At 43.0% G+C, this 21,091-nt stretch overlaps 5 protein-coding genes across 10 annotated transcripts; 3 read left to right on the forward strand and 2 right to left on the reverse strand.

Annotated features, from left to right (window-relative positions):
* Nucleotides 1-398: 398 nt before the first annotated feature.
* Nucleotides 399-1,906, forward strand: c21h16orf91 (chromosome 21 C16orf91 homolog). 2 transcript variants are annotated; one of them, XM_041029153.1, is made up of 2 exons: nt 399-574; nt 1,312-1,906. In XM_041029153.1, the coding sequence occupies exons 1-2, from the start codon at nt 489-491 to the stop codon at nt 1,652-1,654; spliced, it is 429 nt and encodes a 142-aa protein (XP_040885087.1). In that variant the 5' UTR covers nt 399-488; the 3' UTR covers nt 1,655-1,906. The 2 variants fall into 2 exon arrangements, with proteins under 2 accessions (XP_040885087.1, XP_040885088.1); XM_041029154.1 differs by having other exon boundaries at nt 1,315-1,906.
* A 436-nt stretch (nt 1,907-2,342) lies between these two features.
* On the reverse strand, nt 2,343-4,291 carry h3f3d (H3 histone, family 3D). The gene is made up of 4 exons (XM_041067478.1): nt 4,213-4,291; nt 3,295-3,437; nt 2,934-3,087; nt 2,343-2,816 (listed from the first exon to the last, which is right to left on the reverse strand). Exons 2-4 carry the CDS (start codon nt 3,420-3,422, stop codon nt 2,688-2,690), a joined length of 411 nt encoding a protein of 136 aa, XP_040923412.1. The 5' UTR covers nt 3,423-3,437; nt 4,213-4,291; the 3' UTR covers nt 2,343-2,687.
* A 986-nt stretch (nt 4,292-5,277) lies between these two features.
* On the forward strand, nt 5,278-7,428 carry c21h8orf33 (chromosome 21 C8orf33 homolog). Its single transcript, XM_041067397.1, has 6 exons — nt 5,278-5,297; nt 5,409-5,506; nt 5,838-6,310; nt 6,397-6,487; nt 6,742-6,888; nt 7,018-7,428. Exons 2-6 carry the CDS (start codon nt 5,479-5,481, stop codon nt 7,230-7,232), a joined length of 954 nt encoding a protein of 317 aa, XP_040923331.1. The 5' UTR covers nt 5,278-5,297; nt 5,409-5,478; the 3' UTR covers nt 7,233-7,428.
* A 313-nt stretch (nt 7,429-7,741) lies between these two features.
* On the forward strand, nt 7,742-13,456 carry anks3 (ankyrin repeat and sterile alpha motif domain containing 3). Of its 4 annotated transcripts, none has more exons than XR_005896619.1 (16): nt 7,759-7,835; nt 8,185-8,382; nt 8,465-8,663; nt 9,071-9,192; nt 9,277-9,358; nt 9,542-9,659; nt 9,747-9,896; nt 10,058-10,183; nt 10,375-10,745; nt 10,867-10,991; nt 11,076-11,217; nt 11,348-11,621; nt 11,718-11,783; nt 11,877-11,968; nt 12,063-12,271; nt 13,338-13,456. XR_005896619.1 is itself a non-coding variant. In XM_041067020.1 (16 exons), coding segments are annotated over exons 1-15 (1,968 nt in total). In that variant the 5' UTR covers nt 7,762-7,833; the 3' UTR covers nt 11,960-11,968; nt 12,063-13,037. The 4 variants fall into 4 exon arrangements, 3 of the variants coding, with proteins under 3 accessions (XP_040922953.1, XP_040922952.1, XP_040922954.1); XM_041067020.1 differs by lacking the exon at nt 13,338-13,456 and having other exon boundaries at nt 7,762-7,835; nt 10,375-10,490; nt 10,581-10,745; nt 12,063-13,037; XM_041067019.1 differs by lacking the exon at nt 13,338-13,456 and having other exon boundaries at nt 7,742-7,795; nt 12,063-13,037.
* Nucleotides 13,042-21,073, reverse strand: wdr24 (WD repeat domain 24). Of its 2 annotated transcripts, none has more exons than XM_041067016.1 (11): nt 21,019-21,073; nt 19,953-20,031; nt 19,166-19,650; nt 18,277-18,454; nt 17,448-18,120; nt 17,034-17,146; nt 16,821-16,948; nt 16,610-16,714; nt 16,147-16,484; nt 15,801-15,985; nt 13,042-15,273 (listed from the first exon to the last, which is right to left on the reverse strand). In XM_041067016.1, the coding sequence occupies exons 3-11, from the start codon at nt 19,644-19,646 to the stop codon at nt 15,105-15,107; spliced, it is 2,370 nt and encodes a 789-aa protein (XP_040922950.1). In that variant the 5' UTR covers nt 19,647-19,650; nt 19,953-20,031; nt 21,019-21,073; the 3' UTR covers nt 13,042-15,104. The 2 variants fall into 2 exon arrangements, with proteins under 2 accessions (XP_040922950.1, XP_040922951.1); XM_041067017.1 differs by having other exon boundaries at nt 19,953-20,027; nt 21,019-21,061.
* Between the last annotated feature and the right edge of the window lie 18 nt (nt 21,074-21,091).

Genomic DNA, 21,091 nt, shown 5'->3' on the forward strand with positions numbered 1-21,091 from the left:
CCCCATGGTTCTTTTACTGGCTCAGAGAAAAGTTTGAATATCTACATTTCGTGGCAAACTCCTTCTGTTTAGGAATATCATGTGAGGTAATGGAAGCTCCACAGCAGTTATGAGGACTACAACTATGGATTATTTTAATGATCAAGTAATATATATAATATATATTTCAATTAATCGTTGCAGCTCCAAAATGTAAATGGACCTTGAGATACGATTGTTTAGTAGCTTTCAGACTTTACATTCTCCTATTATGATAATAGTTGCATAATAGTGTGACAGTATTAATATTTGAAAATAAAACGACAAAATCTGTGCGTGAGTTCAGATTTCCACCTACGTTTTAGCGGAACGGTCCAAACCAGCGTCCAACAGCTGCACCGGAAGAAATTCATGGTTGCACAACGTCGTGTTACATGACCTAACCATAGAGCGTTTGGTAAGAAAAGCTACCTAACGATTGTGTGTTGTAAGATGAGCAAGAGTCCGAGATGTCTACAACAGCAGGACGAGTTTTCTCTGGTCTGACACGAGTATCTTGCAGCCGAGGGATTTTAATTCATAACTCGACCGTGAGGTGAGTGTAAATCTGTGGAGGGCTGATAGGAAGCATGTTGACTCTGCAATGGTGGCTGTGGTTCAATGACAATGTTTTACTTTATACCAACAACAGTTTCTAAACTGTAGTTACACTGAGATTTCGTTTACAGTACTCATAAACAACCCATTCCAGCATTTAGAGAAGTTTTTTGACACGCTTCTTTTCTATATCAGGAGCTAGTTCAACCTAAAGCTAACATCCTGTTGTTATACTGATGTGGGTGGTAAAATCAGCTCCTACAGACGAGAGAATTGTGTCCCTTAAACTGGAGCAAAGGACCTGGCGATACTAAATCCTAGAGGATGATACCCATATTAACATTTGGGTGTCGATAGTATATTATTATTTATTTGATCTTTTAAATTTGATTATTAAAGAATTGTGATTTTCCTGGTCTGAATATGAAAAGTCATTTTCACAGCAGGACATTTTATATTTGAAAAGGGGAGAGGAGTGTTTTTAATTTAACCCAAACACATCTTTGCCTTTTCAATACTGTGATTTGTTATTGGCTGATATATAAATATCAGTATCTCTGCCATTAGATACTATTTGTCCATTCACAGGGTCAGCTGATTCAAGTATCACAAGTAGGATGTAATAACTTCTCAATAATACCTCAAACTGTACCTGAACTGTACTTAGTTACTTTACATCACTAAGTCAGTCCGTTTTTACCGATGTTTTTTTTATTTTTCTTTGTTCTTTATCAGCAGATTGAACAGTGTGCGGTCCCTAGCTCTGAGCTCTCAGAGGCCAGCCAGGTCCAAGAAGTCAACAGCTGAGGGAGAACAGGTGAACAATGAGCCCATCAAGTTCTCCACAAGTAAAGCCAGTCACAGGACCTGGAAAGTCGACCGCTCCATGGGGAGCCAGTTTCAGCGGCCCTGGTGGAAAGTCCTCCCCATCAGCCTGTTTGGCACCGGCTTCCTTCTGTGGTGTGCACTGAGAAGCGAAACGGACATTGATGCACAGCTGGAGAAGCAGCTGTATGAGCATTTACCTGGCTTGCTTTCAGAGGAAGAGGAGAAGGAAGTCCAAAATAAATCAAGTTAACTAATGTGGAACTTCAGATGTATATACTTCAGGTTTTATTTATTGTGAAATGTGTCTGTAGTATTTCAGGCTGTGGCACCAGCACATTGTGCAACGCTGAAGGTGTATTGATGAAGCCGTCCACTACTACAGAAACTCATGGGGTTTTTTTCTCATCAGTAAAAATGAATTATAGATTGTGTTAGATCATGCATTGCCTTTTGTTGTTTCATTTGAGTGATCAGATCACATGGATTAAAAATGCCTTGATTTAAACCATTCAGCTTGGGTTTAGTTTGCCTTTCTGATGTTGATGGACCTCAATTTTATACTAAACATTTCAAGTACCATATACTCTAACTGAATGGTTCACAGCACATCTTTCTGGCAAATTGCCTAAAGGGAGACTGAGCGTTTACCAGTCATAGGGAGTATTGTCAAGTCTAAGAAAGTTTGAAAGGTGAAGCATTTTGCAGGGTAAGAAGGGGCCAACCACAATTTAAAGCTGCATTGTTGCCAAAGTGCAACTTTAAGTAAAAGGATCACATATAGGATTAAAATTTAAGGTGTCTCAGCCTCTCTTGGTTTTATTAACCACCATTTCTCCAAAACCCAACTTAATCCAAGTGATATACTACACCTACTCCTATAGGCACATCTCAGTATCCATACAACAAGCAAATAAACTCAAGAGACCACAAGTCAAAAATTTGAGGTAGCAGAAAGTTTATTTACAGCACAAGAAATCCTATGACATGCACACACAGGATTAAAGGTACAGATTCTAAAATAGATTTGCAAACCTGAGAGAGGCAGTGGAATATTTTGTTTTTCGGCATTTACAGATATGAAGCTCTATTCTACAATGAGTAGGACAGATTGAGAAGAAAGTCAAGAGTGAAATGAAAAATGAAGTACAAAAAAATACATGCCTGAAACTACAAATGACAAATCAGGTGGTACACATGCTGGTAATAGTTCAAGATTTACAAAACAAACCCCAGTCAATCCCTCCCACCCCCCCATCCCCACTAAAAAGATAAAATCCAATCATTTATGCACGCTCTCCTCTAATTCGCCTGGCCAGCTGAATGTCCTTGGGCATGATGGTAACCCTCTTTGCATGGATGGCGCACAGGTTGGTGTCTTCAAACAGTCCAACCAGGTATGCCTCACTGGCTTCCTACATGAGAACATGGAGAATGAAGTTAAACTACAAACCCAACACCTCCTAGATCAGAATGACACTTGTACATATTTGTCAAGTAGATCAAAAACTGAGAAAAAGGTGCTTCCCCACCTGGAGAGCTCCAATAGCTGCACTCTGGAAACGCAGGTCTGTCTTGAAATCCTGAGCAATTTCCCTGACAAGACGCTGGAAAGGCAGCTTCCTGATGAGCAGCTCAGTGGACTTCTGGTACCGACGAATCTCACGCAGAGCAACAGTACCAGGTCTACAAAAACATGTGTGCTGCATTTAAGCTCTCAAACCACATAAACAGCATAATATGTCTTGTTTGATAACAGTATTTTAAAACAAGCTTAAAGAAAACTTTTCACTTTCAGTTTTCACTTGCATTTGCAACAACAACTGGCTATCACAGCAGCCCCCCTTGTACCACCACCAACAGAGAAACCTGAGTACATGTGAACATGTGTACCTGTATCTGTGAGGCTTCTTCACTCCGCCGGTGGAGGGCGCGCTTTTCCTGGCAGCTTTGGTGGCCAGCTGCTTCCTAGGCGCCTTTCCTCCAGTGGATTTACGAGCGGTCTGCTTGGTACGAGCCATACTTCACCTGCAGGTCTGAAAAAACAAACAAAAGATGAGGACAACAACGAATAAATTCCATTCACCGCCCTCATAATTACACTCTAGCATTTACTGGGTGGAGTCACCGCCTCGGGGAAAGTACATCTGACGCTAAGCAGTTTACTGATGACACACAGGCGTCACAGCCTCGCTTAAAGGATATAAATATACCGTGTTTAATTTAAACTATCGCTTCGGATAAAAACAAAACTAAATGACCTCAAGAGCAGCACCTCGGTGTCAGTGGGTCACTCCTATATGACGATATGGGGTAACTCTGTCTATACTCCACAGGTTTAAATTAAAAACACAGCTCTAAACCCCTGCCACCATTAAGGTACAGGGGACACACACGTTTCTTTGCTGTCGTTAGCGAGCAATTTTAACGCTAGCATAGACGGTTGCAAAATGGCGCCAGCTAGCTACCACAGAGGCTTCCATCAGTTTCAACACAGCCTTGCACTCTAAACCAATTGAAAACGTAACCACGCATATTAAGTAAACTCCAATTTGACGTTTAGTTGTAATAAAAACGAGTTTCCTGGTAAGCTAAGTTTGTTTACAGCAGCTCAAATTGAGCTAACAGTTAGCCAACTGGCTATGGCGCGCTCCGTTGTTGTCGTCAATTAACCGACGGTTAATACTAGTCCAATCGTGTTTTAACGTTTCTTGACGATGTAGAAATCAAATACATAAACCATATAGTTGGCAACCACCAACATCGAATGTAGAGAAAAGACAACATTAATAGTAAACGCCCTCACGTTACCTTTTGTGTTTATTTTCCGGGAAAGCGGCGTGTCTTCCTTACGCGTCGACAGACTGTTTTAGCCGGGGGCGAGTAGGAGGTGGTATTTAAAGTCTGAGAGCAACGGAGCATGAAGTCCCGCCCACGAGCCTGCAGGATTGGCCCAGACTGAAATCCTTGACGGAATATGATTGGTGGAGAAGAGAAAAGTAGGATCGCCGCCTCTGCATTTGAAGGAGAATGGAGCAAGAAGTCTTCTTTTAAACAGAAATATCACCATGTGTATTAATTCATTCACGAACAAGAAAATGCCTCTTCTTACCCCACATACTTTTGCCATCAGCTTTTGGTTCGATATCATTAAGTCTTTTCAAATGATCTCTTAAAAATACCATTTCTCTTCGTTAAATTAAAGGTAACACCTCTGCCTCGTTGAACAACGGATAGGTTATGTTATGTCTAGAAATAAATATATTCACTTTCACAAATGCATTAGGAGAAAAGGTGATCAGTGGCCTGTGAGGATGGCCAATGGATAAGTTATAACCTATACTAAAACGGGATATTCTGTTTGAATGCCGTTGTACTGACACTCTCGGTCTCTAACACAGGAAAAAATACATTTGATTGTAATCTGATAAGACAACAGAGCTTTACAAAGAGCCAAGTTTCTTTTATTTTGTACACTTACAGTGCCCACAAACATAGTACACCAAACATAGAATGAGCTGCACAAATAACTCTCTGTACTTCCAAAAGTCTTTGTGTGAAGTCCTGAATTAGTACAGCAAATTCAGCATCATGCCTCTGCTCACAGAACCTGGATGGATCATTCTGTTAATATCATACATGACACCGCTTTCCTATCTCAACATCTGTTTAGGTAACACCACTAAAAGTCATGGGATCCGGTCAAGCGTCAGACAACAGGCCAATACAGAGAGCACTAAGGCACCAACTTATTTAAAAACAAGTTATATACAAACAGAAAAGTCATTTGTAGATAATGTCAATCTACCAACTGGGTCACGGAAACTATCACTAAGCGGAACTACAAGCGTTAAGGAAATATTACTAGACGGACCTATTCTTGAGAGACACCGGAGGTAGGTAGGTCCTAAACAACAGGATTAAATAAAGACTACGAAAACACTAGTGTTTTAAAAGTGCTTTCTAAAACGTGTGATTGTTCCGCTGAGCATGTCTTTATCCCTTAGGCGTCGAGTTAAATAGTTCAGTCGAAGAGGCGCATTTCATCTGAAAACCTATAACACTGGAAGAATCAGCATGGCCGAGCAAAGGCTGATGTTTATAGGTACATTATAGAGTTTAATTGCATGTCTTAGACTTGCAGCATGCCGGTGTGCGATCTGTATTATTTCAGTTATGGCGACAAAATGTGTATTTAAACGGTTTCAGTGGCGCGCTTTGTCCAAAAGTCCCTAATTTAATTTAATTTAATTATAATCCACTCGATTCAATAGTGGGCTTAAATGTCTTCATTCAAGTTACTTAATGTTACACATTGGTCTGTATCTGTTACAGTTAAAGTCAGAGTAAGCCTTGTGGTAGTTAATGCAATTCAAAGTCAATGAAGTTTCAACAGTATGTTATTTTCAGGTTTTGTGTGTATGTTTCTTCAACAGATATTGAACCGAAGTCAAACAGCTCCGCTCCTGCTGAAGGCAGAGTCGAGAAATCCCTCTGGACTCGTAGTGACAACAGCTTCAGATTCAGCTTCTTCACTGACAACTCTCCAGCACTTCAGGAGAGAACATCTCCATCAGAAGGGACCGAGCCTGCACAGAGCCAGATATCGTTTACTGGACAGGGCTCTGCTTTTGCCTTCAGTTTCCAAATCCCCAGTCTTCCACCTGCACAAGACATGGAGACAGCAGAGACCCCAGACATGTCTTCTCCTGGAAGCCAACCGTGTGTCCAAGAGGAAAAACCTTCCTCACTCCAGGAGGTTAACTCTCCACCTGAACTGTCAGTGCAATCTAAGGCAAAGAAGAAGAAGAAGAAATCTGGGAAGAAACAAGCCTCAGATACCACTGAGGCACCACAGAAACCAGCTGAGGAGAGTCAAGGAGGTGAAGACACAGAAGACACAGAGCTGGTCAGTGAGAAATGTTTCCTTTAAAGCAGTCGTTGGATGCTGATTGATTAGTTGATTTAATGTGCTAATGTGACTTTGTGTTTCAGAGTGCGGAGGAGCAGCTGAACAGACAGCTGGACTGGTGCATCGAGCAGCTGGAGCTTGGATTGAGATCCCAGAAGGGCACACCAAAACAGAGTTAGTGAGATATTAACCTTACACAGCACAGCATATTGTGTGTAGTATGAGTATAGTGGGATAAACCTTTCAGAGACAGGGAGGTTACTGCAAAATTAGATGTCATTGTCCTGATAAAATATTTAGACACAGATGGTCTGTGAAAACTGGGTGTAAATCTGGGTTTAGGCCTGATCAGGGCCACACAAGTAGTTAAATGCAATAGATATTGATTTACTTGGAGGCGTGACACCTTGAATATGTTCCCCCTGTAGAGGAGGAGGCCTCTCGTGCCCTGAAGACTCTACGTAGCTCCAAAGCTCCCCTGGTCAAGAAGAGGCAGGTGATGAGAGCCATGACTGGAGAGTATAGGAAAAAAATGGAAGAAGAGAAGAAGAAGCAGTTCAAGCTCATTCAGAGTGGTGAGTGGGTTGTGGCACTAAAGTCATCTGAACAGTAAAAATTGCACATCTGTAAAAAGCTCTATCTTGGAGCTGTGAAAGTGTGTGACTGCTGTGCAGTTAATTGACGTGTTTCTCTGTTCCCATCAGAAATTGCATCAGCTCAGGTCAAGGTTGTGTCAGATTCCCATAAGAAGTCGGTTTTCCACCGAAAAGCTAAAGTCAAAACCCAGACCCCGGCCACAGAAGAGAACCCGCAGCAAACTGAAGCCCAGGATACGGACCTGACACCACAGACTCAGGAGGAGACACCTGCTCTTGTCTTTATACCATCAAAGGAAGAGTTTTGCTTCAATTTTCTCTAATTTCTAACCCTGAAGACAAACTTTTCTCCATCGGTTTTGTTGAGCTGTGCCTGGACAGTCTGGTCTGAGCTGGATATTCTTTATGATAGAAGCAATGAAAAGCACACAACACGAGGTGCTGCAATGGGAATAATGGGAGAAAAACTGTTTCACTCTCAGTGCCAATATTCAAAACCCTTAACTGGTTGCTGCTTGTACCATATTTCTAAATAAATAAATCATTTTGTATTTTTGTTTGCATTGTCTTTATTTAATAGGAATTTGTAAGATTAAAACAAAGTAGTTATATATTTGGCATGATGTTTTCTTCTAACACTAAAGAGATCTTATTCTTTAAGAGACAACATAAAATACCAGATCTTTTCCCTACAGGGCAATGCTGTTTGTATTCAACAAGACTACAAAATGTTGAATATGTATGTAGGTGTAGACTAGGTCTACAGTAGCTCAGCGGTATGTTTCAAACAGGAAATAGCGGGGCGTGGTTCGACACGGGCACAATTGAGTGTGACACACAAAACAAAAAAGTTTGAGCCGTTGAGAAAACAAACAACCTGTTGCTTGTAAGTTTTGAACCCATGGTATTTGTCTACAGTGTAAAATGTGAGTTAGTTAAAGTTATCATTTGGTCATTGTTAAGATGTATGGTAGGGAAAAGTTTATACCGGGGTTAACGTTTTCCCGCTAAGCTAACGGTAAAGTAGCTATAAGAGCAAAGTTTGGGGTTAGCCAGAGCTGGTAGAGATATAAATCAACACTAGCTTTAAAGTAACCGCAAATCAGAAGCTAGTTTTAGTCAGCATTGTTTGCGTGTTTATTACAAACTAAAGCCCACGACACTAATCGACTCTTGGTGTTTGATATTAAGGCAAATTGCCTTTAAAGTGTGAAGTTGTGTAGTTTGTGAACATGTCATGGCGGTGCTCAGTCTCAGGGCCACCTCTGTTTCTAGGTGTGAGGAGGGACGAGTGAAGAGCTGGAAAATGTCTGAGCTAAGCGACGAGGCCAGTGAGTCGGAGCAGCTGGGTGCCAGCCTCTCCTTGTGGCTGGGTGACACCCTGGTGCGACCCGAGGAGCTGGATGTTCCTCTGGACCTCCATACCGCCTGCTCCATCGGCCAGTACGACGTGGTGGCAGAGTGCATCAAAAAGTGGGTGCCTAAACACTATACTATACCCAGATGTGCACCTTTCCTCCACAGCCCATACATATGTGATCTGGTTTGTTTTCAGGCGTGAGGTGAACCTGGATGGTAAGAACATTGGAGGATGGACCCCACTGATGTATGCATCGTACATTGGACATGACAACATTGCAAATCTCCTGCTGGAGGCTGGTGTGAATGTAAATGCTACGACTGCCAAAGGTCTGACCCCCTTGATGTTGGCAGCGAGCTGTGGCAATGAAAGTATTGCATACTTCCTGCTTCAGGTACAAAATAACCCGTGGACATTAACAGATTTAAGCTTGTAGAAACTGAAGAATAAGTGTCCAGTGATTCAATTAAGTTTTACTTTTGAATGTAAAATAACCATGCGATGTGGACACTGCTCAGGACAAAATGAAGGGATGCAATGTGATTGGATCATTTGTTTGTAAGAAGCACTGTATCAGTACATAAAACAAAAGTACCATCGATGCTTTGTAATGTTGAATCATCCTAGAATGTTCTGACAGAAAAGGTCAGGCCCAAAGACAAAGACAAGTTTCCTGTCTTTGCAAGTTGATTTTCACATTATAAAGTGAATGAGAAACAAATGCCTAGGAAGTACAATAAAAAGTTCAGATTCTGTGTTATTCAGAGTGTGACAGACTTTCTGTTTTTCTTACCCCAAAAGCAAGGTGCGGAGTTGGAGTTAAAGGACTCTCAGGGCTGGACCGCTCTGTTCCACTGTACGAGCACAGGCCACCAGCAGATGGTCAAGTTCCTGCTGGATAACAATGCTGATGCTAATGTCAAGTGAGTATCTTCATTCATCCCAATACTACTGCAGGCACTCCATCCAGACATCCAGTTTTTGATGTCTTTTCCCTTCATGCACAGGGAGCCAGGGTCTGGTTTCACTCCTCTGATGGAGGCTGCTGCTTCAGGACATGAAATCATAGTTCAGTACCTGCTTGATCATGTGAGTATGTTACTGTATACAAAACATACTCTTTGCTGTCCTTGTGTCAAATATTGAGCTACAATACAGAAGGACTTTCCTGCCACTGAGCATGTGAGATGACGTTACATAAAAGAAGTGCTCATTTACCTGCTGACATGTAGGTAAGGCCTTATGATGCGGTTTGGTTTTATTCATTAACAGAAAGTTAAAGTAGATGACCGGAATGCTAAAGGAGAGACTGCCCGTGCCTTAGCAATGATGTATGGCTATACCAAGATTGTGAGCCTCATTGACTCACGTTCTCCGCGGATAAAAGCAGGTACTTGTCTCAATTTCTTATTTTCTATTTTTACTGAAGAAGTCGTAATTCTTCCTTTGACTTTCATTTACTAATCCACCCTGTCAGGACACTTTGAAGACCTGAGCTCCTCCGAGGACTCGGACAGCGCACCCCCGAGGATAAGGCCGAGTCGAAACCGAGCTAAAGGCATTAGCATCCACGATGGGCCTCAGGCCATCGCCAAGTTCCGAGTAGGAGGCAGCAGCAAACTGTGTGGTAGTGTCACATGATAAATTCAGTCTGCCAGCCTGTATCCACACAGGTCACACGTTAAAGAGTGCAGTGGCCTTTGCATTAACCTCCCTATGTCTCAACCAGTAGCATGCCGCCATTCATAACTATATCCATGGGTATTAATGTTGCTCTTCTTCTCACAGAGCCTCCACCTGTGCCACCAGGCTACATGACGTTCCGTGATATCGGTGAACAGAGTGAGGGCATCTGCTACCGTGATGTGACCTCACCTATCAACGAGCTGGACGGCCAGAGCAACAGCAGCAGAGGTAAGAGGAAAACGACTGCAAATGTTTTGAGATACATAACTGAAATAGTTACATGTGTCTTTGAATTACATTTGCAGTTGTTAAGATCATTTGTTAAAGGGAAGTAGCATGGGAGGGGGCGGGGGCAATTTAGAAGTCCATACTTGGTGTCTTTCAGTGCAGTTTAGGTATTTTCTCCGTTGCTGTTGCAGATGACAGTCCATTCTTTGACAATGACATGCCGACCATGAGGAGCAGCAGCAGCAGCAGCGAAGGCCTGCCTCATGGGATTGGCCTCAACTGGGAAGGCTCTGTGGAGAGTAACGAGGTGAAGAGCATAGAAATCCCACTATTATTGAGGCAAACAACTGTTTTTTTTTTATATGCAGTGACAGACAGATGTACCTTTGTCCACCAGGACTCGGACCAGTGCAAAAAGAGCAGCTCTCGCAGAGCAAATAAGGGTCATCACTCAAAAGGCAAGAGTCGCCACGGAAGCAACGACGCAGCTCACTCCAGCGGTACTGGGAACTGTGGGACACGCTCACATGTTGTTCCCCCGCCCTCCTACACTGGTCCAAAGGCACGTCTGTGTTTGCACGCTTGTTGATCGACTAGTAATGTGACATGAATGGTGTGTGGTTCATGGCCATTTTATTCAGGACTGTCTTTGGTTCTTGACCTATAAACTCATATTCCTGTAGGATCTGGCTGAGTTTTTGGAGCAAATTGGCTTCTCTAAGTATCTTCCATTACTTGAAGAGCAAGACATTGATCTGCGGATATTTCTCACCCTGACTGAAAATGACCTCAAAGAAATAGGAATCACGTAAGAGACTTTCACATTTAACCCTGCGCATACAGAGTTTGTATTTTTCTCATGGCATGGACTAATATATTCTTTCTTGCCCAGATTGTTTGGACCCAAGCGTAAGATGACCTCGGCTATTGCAAGGTGGCACAGCAGTGCCCGACCACCCAGCGATGGTCTGGAACAGGCTTATGCTGATCAGCTTGAGGCTGAGATGCAGGAGATGGCCATTCAGCTCCACAAGGTAGCTGTCGAAGCAATTACTTACAGTAGCCACCATACCTAATAACCTAAGTACCTAAAATTTCTCACCTGTCTTTATTGAACTGAAAACCCTTCATCCTCATTGAACTGATGAAGTCTCTCTGTTGTAGCGCTGCGAGGAGGTGGAGAACCTGCAGAGTCAGGTGTCTCAAGAGAAGGAGCTGCGTACTGTGATGGAGGGCTGTCTGATGGAGGACAAGATGGCATGGAGGAGGGTCCACACTGAGCTGGTGGAGAACCACCGTCTGGCTCAGGACATGAGCGCCACACTAGCGAAGGCTAGGACCTGCCGCACTGAACTGCTCTCCTGCCTCGCCACTGATGGCAAAGGCAGCTCTTATACTGGCGTGGAAGATAAAGCAAAAGATGACACTGGTGTTAAAGGTGAGTTATTGTTGCTGTGCTGGGAAAAAAATGGTTAAATTTTGTGACTAAAAAAAAAATAAAACTAAGTGATTTTACATCTCCTTGATGCTGCAGAGGGCCTGACCCGCTCCAGTGTTGTCGAGCTAATGAAGAAGCTGGATTCCTATGAAGAAGAACTGGGTAAGACGGTGTAATTCTCACTGATTAAAGAGCTTTTGTGTCATAGAGTCAGTCTAATGCTAACGCGGGTGTCCGGTTGTTTCATCATAACAGCGGGGACCCTGCAAACTGTGCTACAGAGTCTGAGGAGACTGAGTGCCGCTGAAAAAGTCTCAGACAGCTGGGAACGGCCTTAACTTTTCCAGGTGGGTCTTTACTGGATGGACACAACAAGTGCTGCAGAATGTTTCAGCAGCTAAAATGAGAGAAAATAACTTGCCTTTTTCTTATGATCTGAAGGGGTTTCTGCCACTTTTTGACGGAGGGTGATCTGACCACCCTGAACAATCTCACTGAAATGGGAGAAGGCCAAACACAAGTCAGCCCTCCTGGACTCGAAGCAGCCGGCCTACTGACCCTCTGGGATTGGCTGATGGACCAGAGCTCGCCAGATGTGGACAAGGCGAAGGGTAATGGCAGCTGCAGCAGGGAAACGACAAGCAGGCAGGGTGGGTACCAGACCCCCCCACCCCACATGCTTGTGCTGGTGAATACTGGACTCCAGTAGTTGGGTTGTGAAAATGCACAGAGAGGAGGAGGAGGATGAGGAAGGACTGATCGTGGATCAGAGGCTGTAATACTGTGAAGCATTTGTACAAAACCGTACTCTCTTCCTATATGAAATGAGGTTTGAATGATCTTCATGCCCCATATGAAGAGGTACAATTCTTAAGTAAGTAGAGAAATAGTGTTAGTTTAGTTAAAATAAGTTCTGCAGAGCGGCACATGATGATTTGAATGAAATCTTCTAATTTTTATGCTGTTTGAAAATAACGTCCTGCTGAATGATGATGAAGATCCTACACAAGGAAAATGCCTGAAACCTGTAAAGATCCATCAGTTAATCATTTACAGCTTTTTAATCCATTGTCATTCAGTGGACATGAATTATGAGTAAAATTATAACATCTAAGATCCGACTGGAAAAAATAGCAGCTTAGTATTGTTCTTCAAAGCATAAATAATTGACGTTCCAGTTTCAGATTGCACTCAGTGGAGTTGTCAAGTGGTTTATTTTCTAGTAGATTCACTGCATATTTCTAGAACGGGATCTATTTTACCCTGAAATCCTCCCAAAGCTTTAAAATGCTGGACATTCTCGGTTGTATCTGGACTAAAATCAAAACCTAGTTGCCTGAAAGTTAAAGGCAGTTATTTCAGTTTTGTTTCATTTTTCTGCTTGTTTTAATTTGACAAATACACATATGTACAACTGAAACAGAATCTTTTTTTTATTATTTAAATGAATTACAGGGTGTAATCAGATCCTAGTAAGAAAAACAACAATGGTTTGAACATTTTAAATGTTTGTCTCTTTGAGCTAAACACTGAACAGTGCTTATCTTCACTCTGGGACTTAATATGTAATTGTCAGAAACACCAGGTCCTGTCAAGACGTTTGATTAAATCAAGTGGTTCAGATTATTGGGGGGGGGGGGGGTGTCAGGGATTTCCCCTCTGATTGTTGGGATGTCCTCATATGGAGTACATCTGAACATTTTCTATTGTGCCCAGGGCCTTGGCGGTAAATCGATGTGATGACAGTTGCTGCTCGGTAACAACCTTGGCACAACGTGGATGTTGGCTGAGCTTGGCTTCGGCTGTTGATCCAGATACAGCAGCCTCCAGCCTGCAGGTTTTTAAATGAGCACAGACTCCGGCCAGCTCATACATCACTGCTCTGCGCTTGTAATTGACAGGACAACAACAATTTTTTTTTTCTCAGACCAAAATATCAATTTACTACATTACTAGTTAATGGGAAATATGGATTGCTTTACTAGTGTTATATTAAGCTGCCATAGAGAGGGTGATGAGTAACTAATGACTAAGTCATCTTTTATTTCTAGTGTTGTCCGATTTGTATGCATTCTGAAATGTCTGAAAGCATTCCTGTTTGGAGTCCAGGATTCTTATAATGTCACTAAAACCAAACAGAATTTTCAGTAAATAAGGTCAATGAGCGGAGGACTATCATCTGTAGTGGTGCTCTGCTGCACATTCACAGACTTGATGGCAGACAGGAGTGGAAGACCAACACTTGTGATGCTGAGCAGCATCCAGAATGTAAATGTGCCCAAATAAACATAATCAGTGCTGAGAGTTGATAAAATATTCTCTGTGGTAATTTACTCATCTTGTGAAAGTCTGCCAGTAACACTGACAACTAGACTGTAAAATCCTCCACCCAGCTGCCGTCAGACTACACAGTACTGGATGTAACAGGGATTTTTATTTAGTAACAGTCAAATTTCACCCAAGACAAAGCTGTTCTGTTGAGGTTTATTTCGACAGACGTCGTCTCTGTTTGCTTCTACACTTATCTGTTGTATATTTCACCAGCAGTCAGTGAGATATATAAAATATGACAAGCAAACGACTGTTACTCTGAGCAGCACACGTTGTGTGTAGCTGGTGGACTAGAGGCTAGAGATGTTGGCGGGTTGCCAGTTGGGATTTCTGGGCCCGTGAGAATAGAGTGTGTTTGAGGAAAATGAATAAGTGGTGTTCTTATTTCTCTCTAAGCTACACTCGAGCAAGACGTTTTACCCACACTGTTCCACTGGGACTGGATGTACTGGGCAGCTGCCAGGTGTGCCATACCACTACACATGTGAATGATGTGAAAGCTGCAAAGAAGGGAAGCCTTTTCTGGTGAATGTAGGGGACAAAACAGGCATTATTGTTCGGGGACAACTCAAAGTGTCAATTCAGAAGGTATTGCTTTAATGAGCTGCTTGAATAGAGAGCTATTTCTCATATAAATTAATTCAACATTATCTACAGTCTTTCAAAATCCATTTTGCGCATTATGTACAAACATTAACAATCCACTTAAGATGAGCAAACAGCTCTTGCCGTACAGCCTTGGAGGTTTAACTGAGGGATTTAAAAACAATGTAAAATGCAGCAAATGTGAATTCAAGAAATATATTGTTAAATTACTTGAATATCACCAGATCTGCTCATGTACAAATTCACCAACGGTTCAAAAACCAATTCAAGTGCAAACGTGAATTCACACACAATTGTGTTTGCTTGTGAATAGCCTTCCAGGAGAGCATGTATAAAACTAATCGTCCTTCAGACTCAGTAGGTCAGACCTTTTGGCTAATCTCACTTCCACTGCTGCTTTCCACAGTGACACATCACTAAAGGCCCTCGCAGAGGGATGAAGACATCTCATCTGTCTGTGTTGTGTTTGTGATGATCCAGGCCTGCGTGAGGACCAATTCCCACTCCCACAGAGGACCAGCTGTGTGAACGGTGGTTGTAATGAACTCAAGTGTACTCACACAGGTGACCGCAGCCGGCAGGGCAGTGAGTGTTGCTTTTCAGCCAGTTCATTATATGCTCCAGATGTCCACCGTGGCTGCAGCCCTGACACCACACAAACAGTCCCTTCACCACGTGGTGGCACACCGCACATACACTGGCACACTGGTGGCACCTAGAGGAGATGCAGGGCGCTTGTCAGGGCTTAGTTCATTTCAGAATTAAATAAATATTTAGTGTACTGTGCAGATGTGGCATTTAATACCACATAAGATGCAGCACACACAGGAATTCCACTTAAAATACTGGGAGTAAAAATGACAAATCACACAAGACTTGTTATTTTTGCACTTGCTGTACAGATTAAGCAAACAAAATCTGTGTTAATGTTTGAGCTTTAAAGGTGTTAGTGGGTGGATTGTGTTACCTTTGGGCAGAGCCAGGTTAGTTGTTTTCCCCTCTTTCCAGTCTTTATGCTAAGCTAAATTAGCCAGCCGCTGGCAGTCACTAAATATTTACCATACAGACATGAGACATATCCAACTAATGCTCAAATTTCTGCAGGTTTATTCAAGAGGAAGCAAATTTACTGGCAAGAGACAGACCATCTTCTGGTAATTAAACAGAGGTTGGACAGTAATTTTGCCAATCACATACATATACTCTGCTCTCTAAAATGAAATGGTGATGCAGCGTTCATACCTGTCACAGATCCACCCCTTGTTGCTCATTGGTCGCTTACAGTTGCTGCAGTTGATGTGCAGTGTAGTAGACGCCTGGTTCAGGCAGGTGATGGCGCTGCACGTACTCAGCTTGATGACTTCATTGGACACGTTCCACAGCTCAAATCGCTGCAACAGGTCTATGTAGGACATGTACCAGTGCTCCTGAAATGGAAACACAACTCGCTCAGGATTTCCTGTGTAGTCTGCTTACTTTATCCAAAGTGCAGTGTCAATGTAATTCAATTTTAAGACTTGGATGTTTTCAAAGAGGACAGGTGGGATGCAGGTGTGGGCAAGACGACAGTGCTTATTTTCTAACTAACCTGGGTGAGATCATCAATCTCTTTACGGATCCGGTCCCCCAAGACGATAAGCACAGACACTGCCATCTGCACGTCGCCCTGCTCAGCGTAGTAGCTCAGCATCTCCCGCACAATGGGGCAGAAGAAGCTGGCAGGTAGATGTGGGCTGAACAGCGGCTGGGAAATGGAGATGAGAGAAAAGGACTCGATGGGTGTCAGGCAAGTGACCTCCGCCTCGTTGCCGCTGACATGTGGGGAGTCAGCCTTGTCCTGCTGAAGGTGCTCAGGGGCAGACGGGTTATCCACGATCTCGTGGCGCAGCTGGAAGGCCTCCTGGGGCAGCGTGTACTCCTGCTCTTCTGTTATGACAAAAGGAGCCGAGATAATATGAGACAAAAGAGCGCTGAGCACAGAGGCGGTTATAAATAGTAGGCACTGACGTAGGCATCTCTTTAGTTTCCTCAGAGATGAGAGTCTGACTGACCTGTTTGGTTGTCATGCTCCATAGAGTAGAGGTCATCATCATCTAACTCAGCATCACCAAACATATACTCAGCCTGGCCCTCACTGCCCTCTGTCTCCTCATTTTCTGAAATCAAATGAATGGGTCAGTTATACAAGTGATGAATATTTGAGAAACAACATAAGGGCATCAAGATCTTCTCAGTTCTAAGACTCTTAATGACCACTCTCACCTTCATTATTATTGCTGATGTGCAAGTTTCCAGGCTCCAGGTGGATGTTGTCCTGCCTGCTCTCACCTTTGCTGCGCTCCAGTCTGCTCTCTGTGCCCATCCCCGAGCCCATTTCCTTCATGCTAAAACTGAAAACATGACGTGCATTAAAACGAGGCTGCAAATGATCCGCATTACTGTTTCTTAACTGCGCACACTAAAAAAATAATTTACCTGTTCATTAAAGGCAAGGTGCCCAATTTGCTGAGGTTGTGGTTTGGACCAGACGCTGTGAGGTTTGCTGGGTCGGAGAACATGATTCTTAGCATGGTCCACGTTGTGGAAACCTTTGAATTAAAGAAAAAACAATGTGATTACAGCTTTGGTATAGCATTAAAGTTACAGATCTATTATCTATTTTTAGACCAAACAATTAATTAGAATAAATATTGAAAAGAATTGTTAGTTGCAGCCTTAGTGCAGTTAAATACTTCTACAAGAGTGTAAGTATGTTTAAGACAAGTAATAATGTGAGACGTATCATAGTTTTCCAGTAATAAGTTGTAATCTGTTCAGCTTCCATTTAAACAGACAATATCAAAATCAAAACACTCAGCACAGATTTGTTCATGCATTGATCTGTCTGACCTGAGGTCTTCTGAGCTCCCGGGCCACCTTGGCATTGTGATCACACAGCTCTGCAAACGGCTTCCCACTGAGGAGGTAGAGTTGTGCTGTCTTGACAAACCAGTCCATGCGGTTACTGTCCAAGTCCGTCTCAAAGACGCTAAGAGCACTGGACACATGGGCAAACTGTTCTGTCGGGTCGGGCTTCTTGAAGAAAAAGATGGGGTAGCGGCGGTCGCCTCCAGGGTAAGGCTTTCTGTTAGCGTCACTGCTTATCAGACTCTCCTTGGCTGCAAAGGCCAAGTCGCCGAAGAGTCCGAAGCACAGACCCTCGGGGTTGGCCTTGTCCACGGGACGAGTGGCGTCCTTGAACATATGCTGGTAGAGTGTGCTGTCCTTAGAGCCAGAGAGCAGAAAGTGAGGGTCGTGCTGGTGGCGCCACACGATACCAGTGGTCACATCTTTGTGTTCCTCAAAGGTGGCGAAGGGAATGAAAGGTCTGCGAATGTCCCATACATAGATGTTGTGGTCCACCATCATGGAACAGGTGGCCAGATGAAACTTTCTCTCAGGCCGCCACTTGACTCGTGCCACTGAGGCAATTGTCTGTACACAGTAGATCTCCTTGGCCCTGTTGGTTGTCATGTCCCAGACCTTCACCATCTTGTCTCTGCCTCCTGTGGCCAACCATCCTCTATAATAGAAAAAAAGAGGTGTAAAGTCATTAATAAACAACAATAATAATAAATCATGCAGGGATAAATAAGAAATTCCTTAAACATTAATAAACAACCCAACAACAAACACAGCTGTAACTTTTCTCTTGGTTTGTGTCAGTCATCTCTGTAACCTGTCATCAGGGTGCCAATCACAGCAGAACACAGGGCCTGTGTGAGCGGTGAACATTCGCTCATAGCGGTCTGGCCGTCTGATGTCCCACAGCTGGACGTTACCGTTCTCAAAGGATGCAGCAAATGTGAAATAATCCTTCATGCTGAACTGGACGTCCCTGACACTTTCAGACTGACCTAGAGGAAAGGGTGTAAAAAAAAACATCAACAGGAATATTAGAGGAAGATAAAGGAAGACGAACTGCTTTGGAGAACTACATTTTTCATATGAGTCTGACTGTGAAGTGAGAAAGGCTGTTACAGTACATTAACTGATCAGTAAGAACACAAGACATTAGTTCTGTGTCATTAAAGAACTGGAGATATCTCTTTGTTCACTGAGAGAAACAAATTAAATTACTCTTTTCTTGTTAAGGGGCAAAGTTGCTTTGCTTAATTTCTGACGATTTCATGGCTCTTATTTTTGCACCTCTGTAAGAAGAGAAATTCTTCTCTTTGTTCAAATCAAGTAGCAGCGCCATGACATCCCTAAAAATAAACATCTCTGCAGGGACAGAGGGTGTTGTGGGTTGTATACATGAAGGAAATAAACTGGAGTTTATATGGTTTGTTCCTTCAGTGTTAACAGCGAGAATGTTTATCTAACTGGTATGGACGTTCAACTACAACAATACTCAAAAGAACTTCTGAAATATTTAAGTAAACTTGACCAAGTTCAACATAACATACTGTGGAGACATTAAGAGGAAATTGATACCACTGCTGCACTTGTCTTGTTCATGCAAAGAACACAGGAGTTATATTTAACATGAAGAAATGATTACAATCTAATGCTGCATTAGATTAGATTATTAGCATTAGATTAGATTACCAGCTTTATATCACTACCTGAGAAAGTGCTGACAGATTCCTTCTTGCGCAGGTCGAAGCACTTCATGAAGCCATCCTGCGATCCACTTAGCAGCATGTATACCTCTGTGGGGTGGAAGCACACTTTATTGACGGTGCGTTTGTGCTCAGTAAACAGCTGGTCCTGCTTGTTACGTGAAGGTTTTCCCAGGTTCCAGGTGACCACTGCCCCGTTGGTGGCAGCCGTGGCCAGCAGGTTCTCCTCCATCTGGTGCCACATTACATCCGCACAGCTGAAGTTGAGCGAGGGTTTGCGACCAACACGGAGATTCAGCTTCTCCACAAACTGCTCCTCCTCCAGTGCGTAGATCTTGAAGATGTTGCGGCCAGCCACCACCACCTGCGTGGCATCACGGCACACGCTGATGGCGTTGGCAGGGGCGTCCAAGTGGCAGAACATAGTCCGGCCACTGATGGCACTGCTGCTGAGAGCTGTGGTAACCCGTGACATCTTCTCCATGTTCCTGGTGCAGACAACAAGTATTTTTTTTCTTGAGGTTAGAGAAGTTAAAACTGAAAAGGCTCATCAAACCTCACATTCACTTGTTACTTGCTGTGGTTACTTTTACACTAGTGCCAGCTGTAAAAGACATCTGACAGTTCAAAGACCCACCAGAGGGTGGCACTGTAGCAAAAAAAAAACCCTTAGATTTATGCAGTCCCTTGTTTAGGGGGCATGAGGAATGGCAGTGAGTGACAAACCAATTAATGAGCAGTATTGTACATACTTTAACATTTCAAACAGTGAAATGGCTGCAGTACTTACTTGGTGAAAAACTGCTGGTCTCTTCAATATCTGCAGCAGCACACAGTCCTCCTCATGTGCTCCCATGAGAGCCAACTTGCTAGTTTGATAGAGAGAGACCGACATGTGAGAAATACAGTGATTGTATCTGTGTTTATAGTTAGGTATTTTTTAGGTATTTCGATATTTCATATATACCAAAAAAAAAAGAATCAAACAAATTTTTTCAGTTTTGCAGGCTTTATCACCGAGATATGAACATTTATATATAGTAATAGTCCTGAAAAAATGTGGAATTATGCTGCAACGTTTCCCCTTTTAATTATATCAATTGAGCACCCTGTTTTCCCTGTAAATGCAAGCCAATAACAAGACACCAAACCATTCTTGGTTACTTACTGGATAACACTATAATTATGAATCTAACAACTGCACATGAAGGGTTCATACGTTCTCACCTTCATGTTAACAGATTTTTTTCCATGTTGCAAGTTTTACATACTGTCAGATGTCCCTACTGTTTGTTTACTTGTGTTTCTACCGCGCTGACATTCCGTTGGGCTGAAGATTTGTTTGCTTTATTCACCTCCTACCTCGCATTGGTGACTGCTTAATATTTGCTTAGTGATCATGTGAGGATATGATGATGCGGCGGAGATGAAAACGAGCAATCCCTGCAGTGTTAGAGAGCCCCCTCCTCACTCCGTGCAACTTTGTGCACAAACGCTATTAACACTGAGAGATGTACAATTTCACCCTTCACTACCTAATATTACACACTTGGTTTCGTGCTGTGGTGGTGGTTTGTTTCACTCCAAAAAGAGGTTAAATTACAGCTCTGCATATCCATCAGCGGGGTTCAATAGCTGAACTCACACTTCAGTGTAGCCGCACCATAAACATGCCTGGAATGTGATGCTAATGCTAGCTTGCTAATCCTAGCTACCGAGCAGTTTTTCAAAGACGAAACGCGCACGACGTAAGCTCTGCGCGTAAGTCAGACAATTAGAGACATTACAGAAATCTAACATATTGAGTAAACGTGTCTAAGCACAAAGCACATATCAAAATATTTCAGGGGACAAACCTTCTGAAACTGTTGCTCGCTACTCGTGGTACCGGATGTAATACTTTTCTCTATAGTCTCGCGGGAATTCAGA

Source organism: Toxotes jaculatrix, chromosome 21 (assembly GCF_017976425.1).
Source record: "Toxotes jaculatrix isolate fToxJac2 chromosome 21, fToxJac2.pri, whole genome shotgun sequence".
Lineage (NCBI taxonomy): Eukaryota > Metazoa > Chordata > Actinopteri > Toxotidae > Toxotes > Toxotes jaculatrix.

What these genes read in the sequence shown, in the direction of transcription:
- c21h16orf91 (XM_041029153.1), top strand. Translation starts at nt 489, where the DNA reads ATGTCTACAACAGCAGGACGAGTTTTCTCTGGTCTGACACGAGTATCT. An exon ending in ATTCATAACTCGACCGTGAG is followed by an intron (nt 575 to 1,311) that starts GTGAGTGTAAAT and finishes GTTCTTTATCAG; the next exon opens with CAGATTGAACAGTGTGCGGT.
- h3f3d (XM_041067478.1), bottom strand. Translation starts at nt 3,422, where the DNA reads ATGGCTCGTACCAAGCAGACCGCTCGTAAATCCACTGGAGGAAAGGCG. An exon ending in AAGAAGCCTCACAGATACAG is followed by an intron (nt 3,088 to 3,294) that starts GTACACATGTTC and finishes ATGTTTTTGTAG; the next exon opens with ACCTGGTACTGTTGCTCTGC. An exon ending in CAGCTATTGGAGCTCTCCAG is followed by an intron (nt 2,817 to 2,933) that starts GTGGGGAAGCAC and finishes GTTCTCATGTAG; the next exon opens with GAAGCCAGTGAGGCATACCT.
- c21h8orf33 (XM_041067397.1), top strand. Translation starts at nt 5,479, where the DNA reads ATGGCCGAGCAAAGGCTGATGTTTATAG. An exon ending in ACACAGAAGACACAGAGCTG is followed by an intron (nt 6,311 to 6,396) that starts GTCAGTGAGAAA and finishes TTTGTGTTTCAG; the next exon opens with AGTGCGGAGGAGCAGCTGAA. An exon ending in GTTCAAGCTCATTCAGAGTG is followed by an intron (nt 6,889 to 7,017) that starts GTGAGTGGGTTG and finishes TGTTCCCATCAG; the next exon opens with AAATTGCATCAGCTCAGGTC.
- anks3 (XM_041067018.1), top strand. An exon ending in CCAGAGCAACAGCAGCAGAG is followed by an intron (nt 10,184 to 10,374) that starts GTAAGAGGAAAA and finishes TTGCTGTTGCAG; the next exon opens with ATGACAGTCCATTCTTTGAC. An exon ending in TGGCCATTCAGCTCCACAAG is followed by an intron (nt 11,218 to 11,347) that starts GTAGCTGTCGAA and finishes TCTCTGTTGTAG; the next exon opens with CGCTGCGAGGAGGTGGAGAA.
- wdr24 (XM_041067016.1), bottom strand. Translation starts at nt 19,646, where the DNA reads ATGGAGAAGATGTCACGGGTTACCACAGCTCTCAGCAGCAGTGCCATC. An exon ending in GATTGGCACCCTGATGACAG is followed by an intron (nt 18,121 to 18,276) that starts GTTACAGAGATG and finishes TTTCTATTATAG; the next exon opens with AGGATGGTTGGCCACAGGAG. An exon ending in GGAGCATGACAACCAAACAG is followed by an intron (nt 16,485 to 16,609) that starts GTCAGTCAGACT and finishes TTGTCATAACAG; the next exon opens with AAGAGCAGGAGTACACGCTG.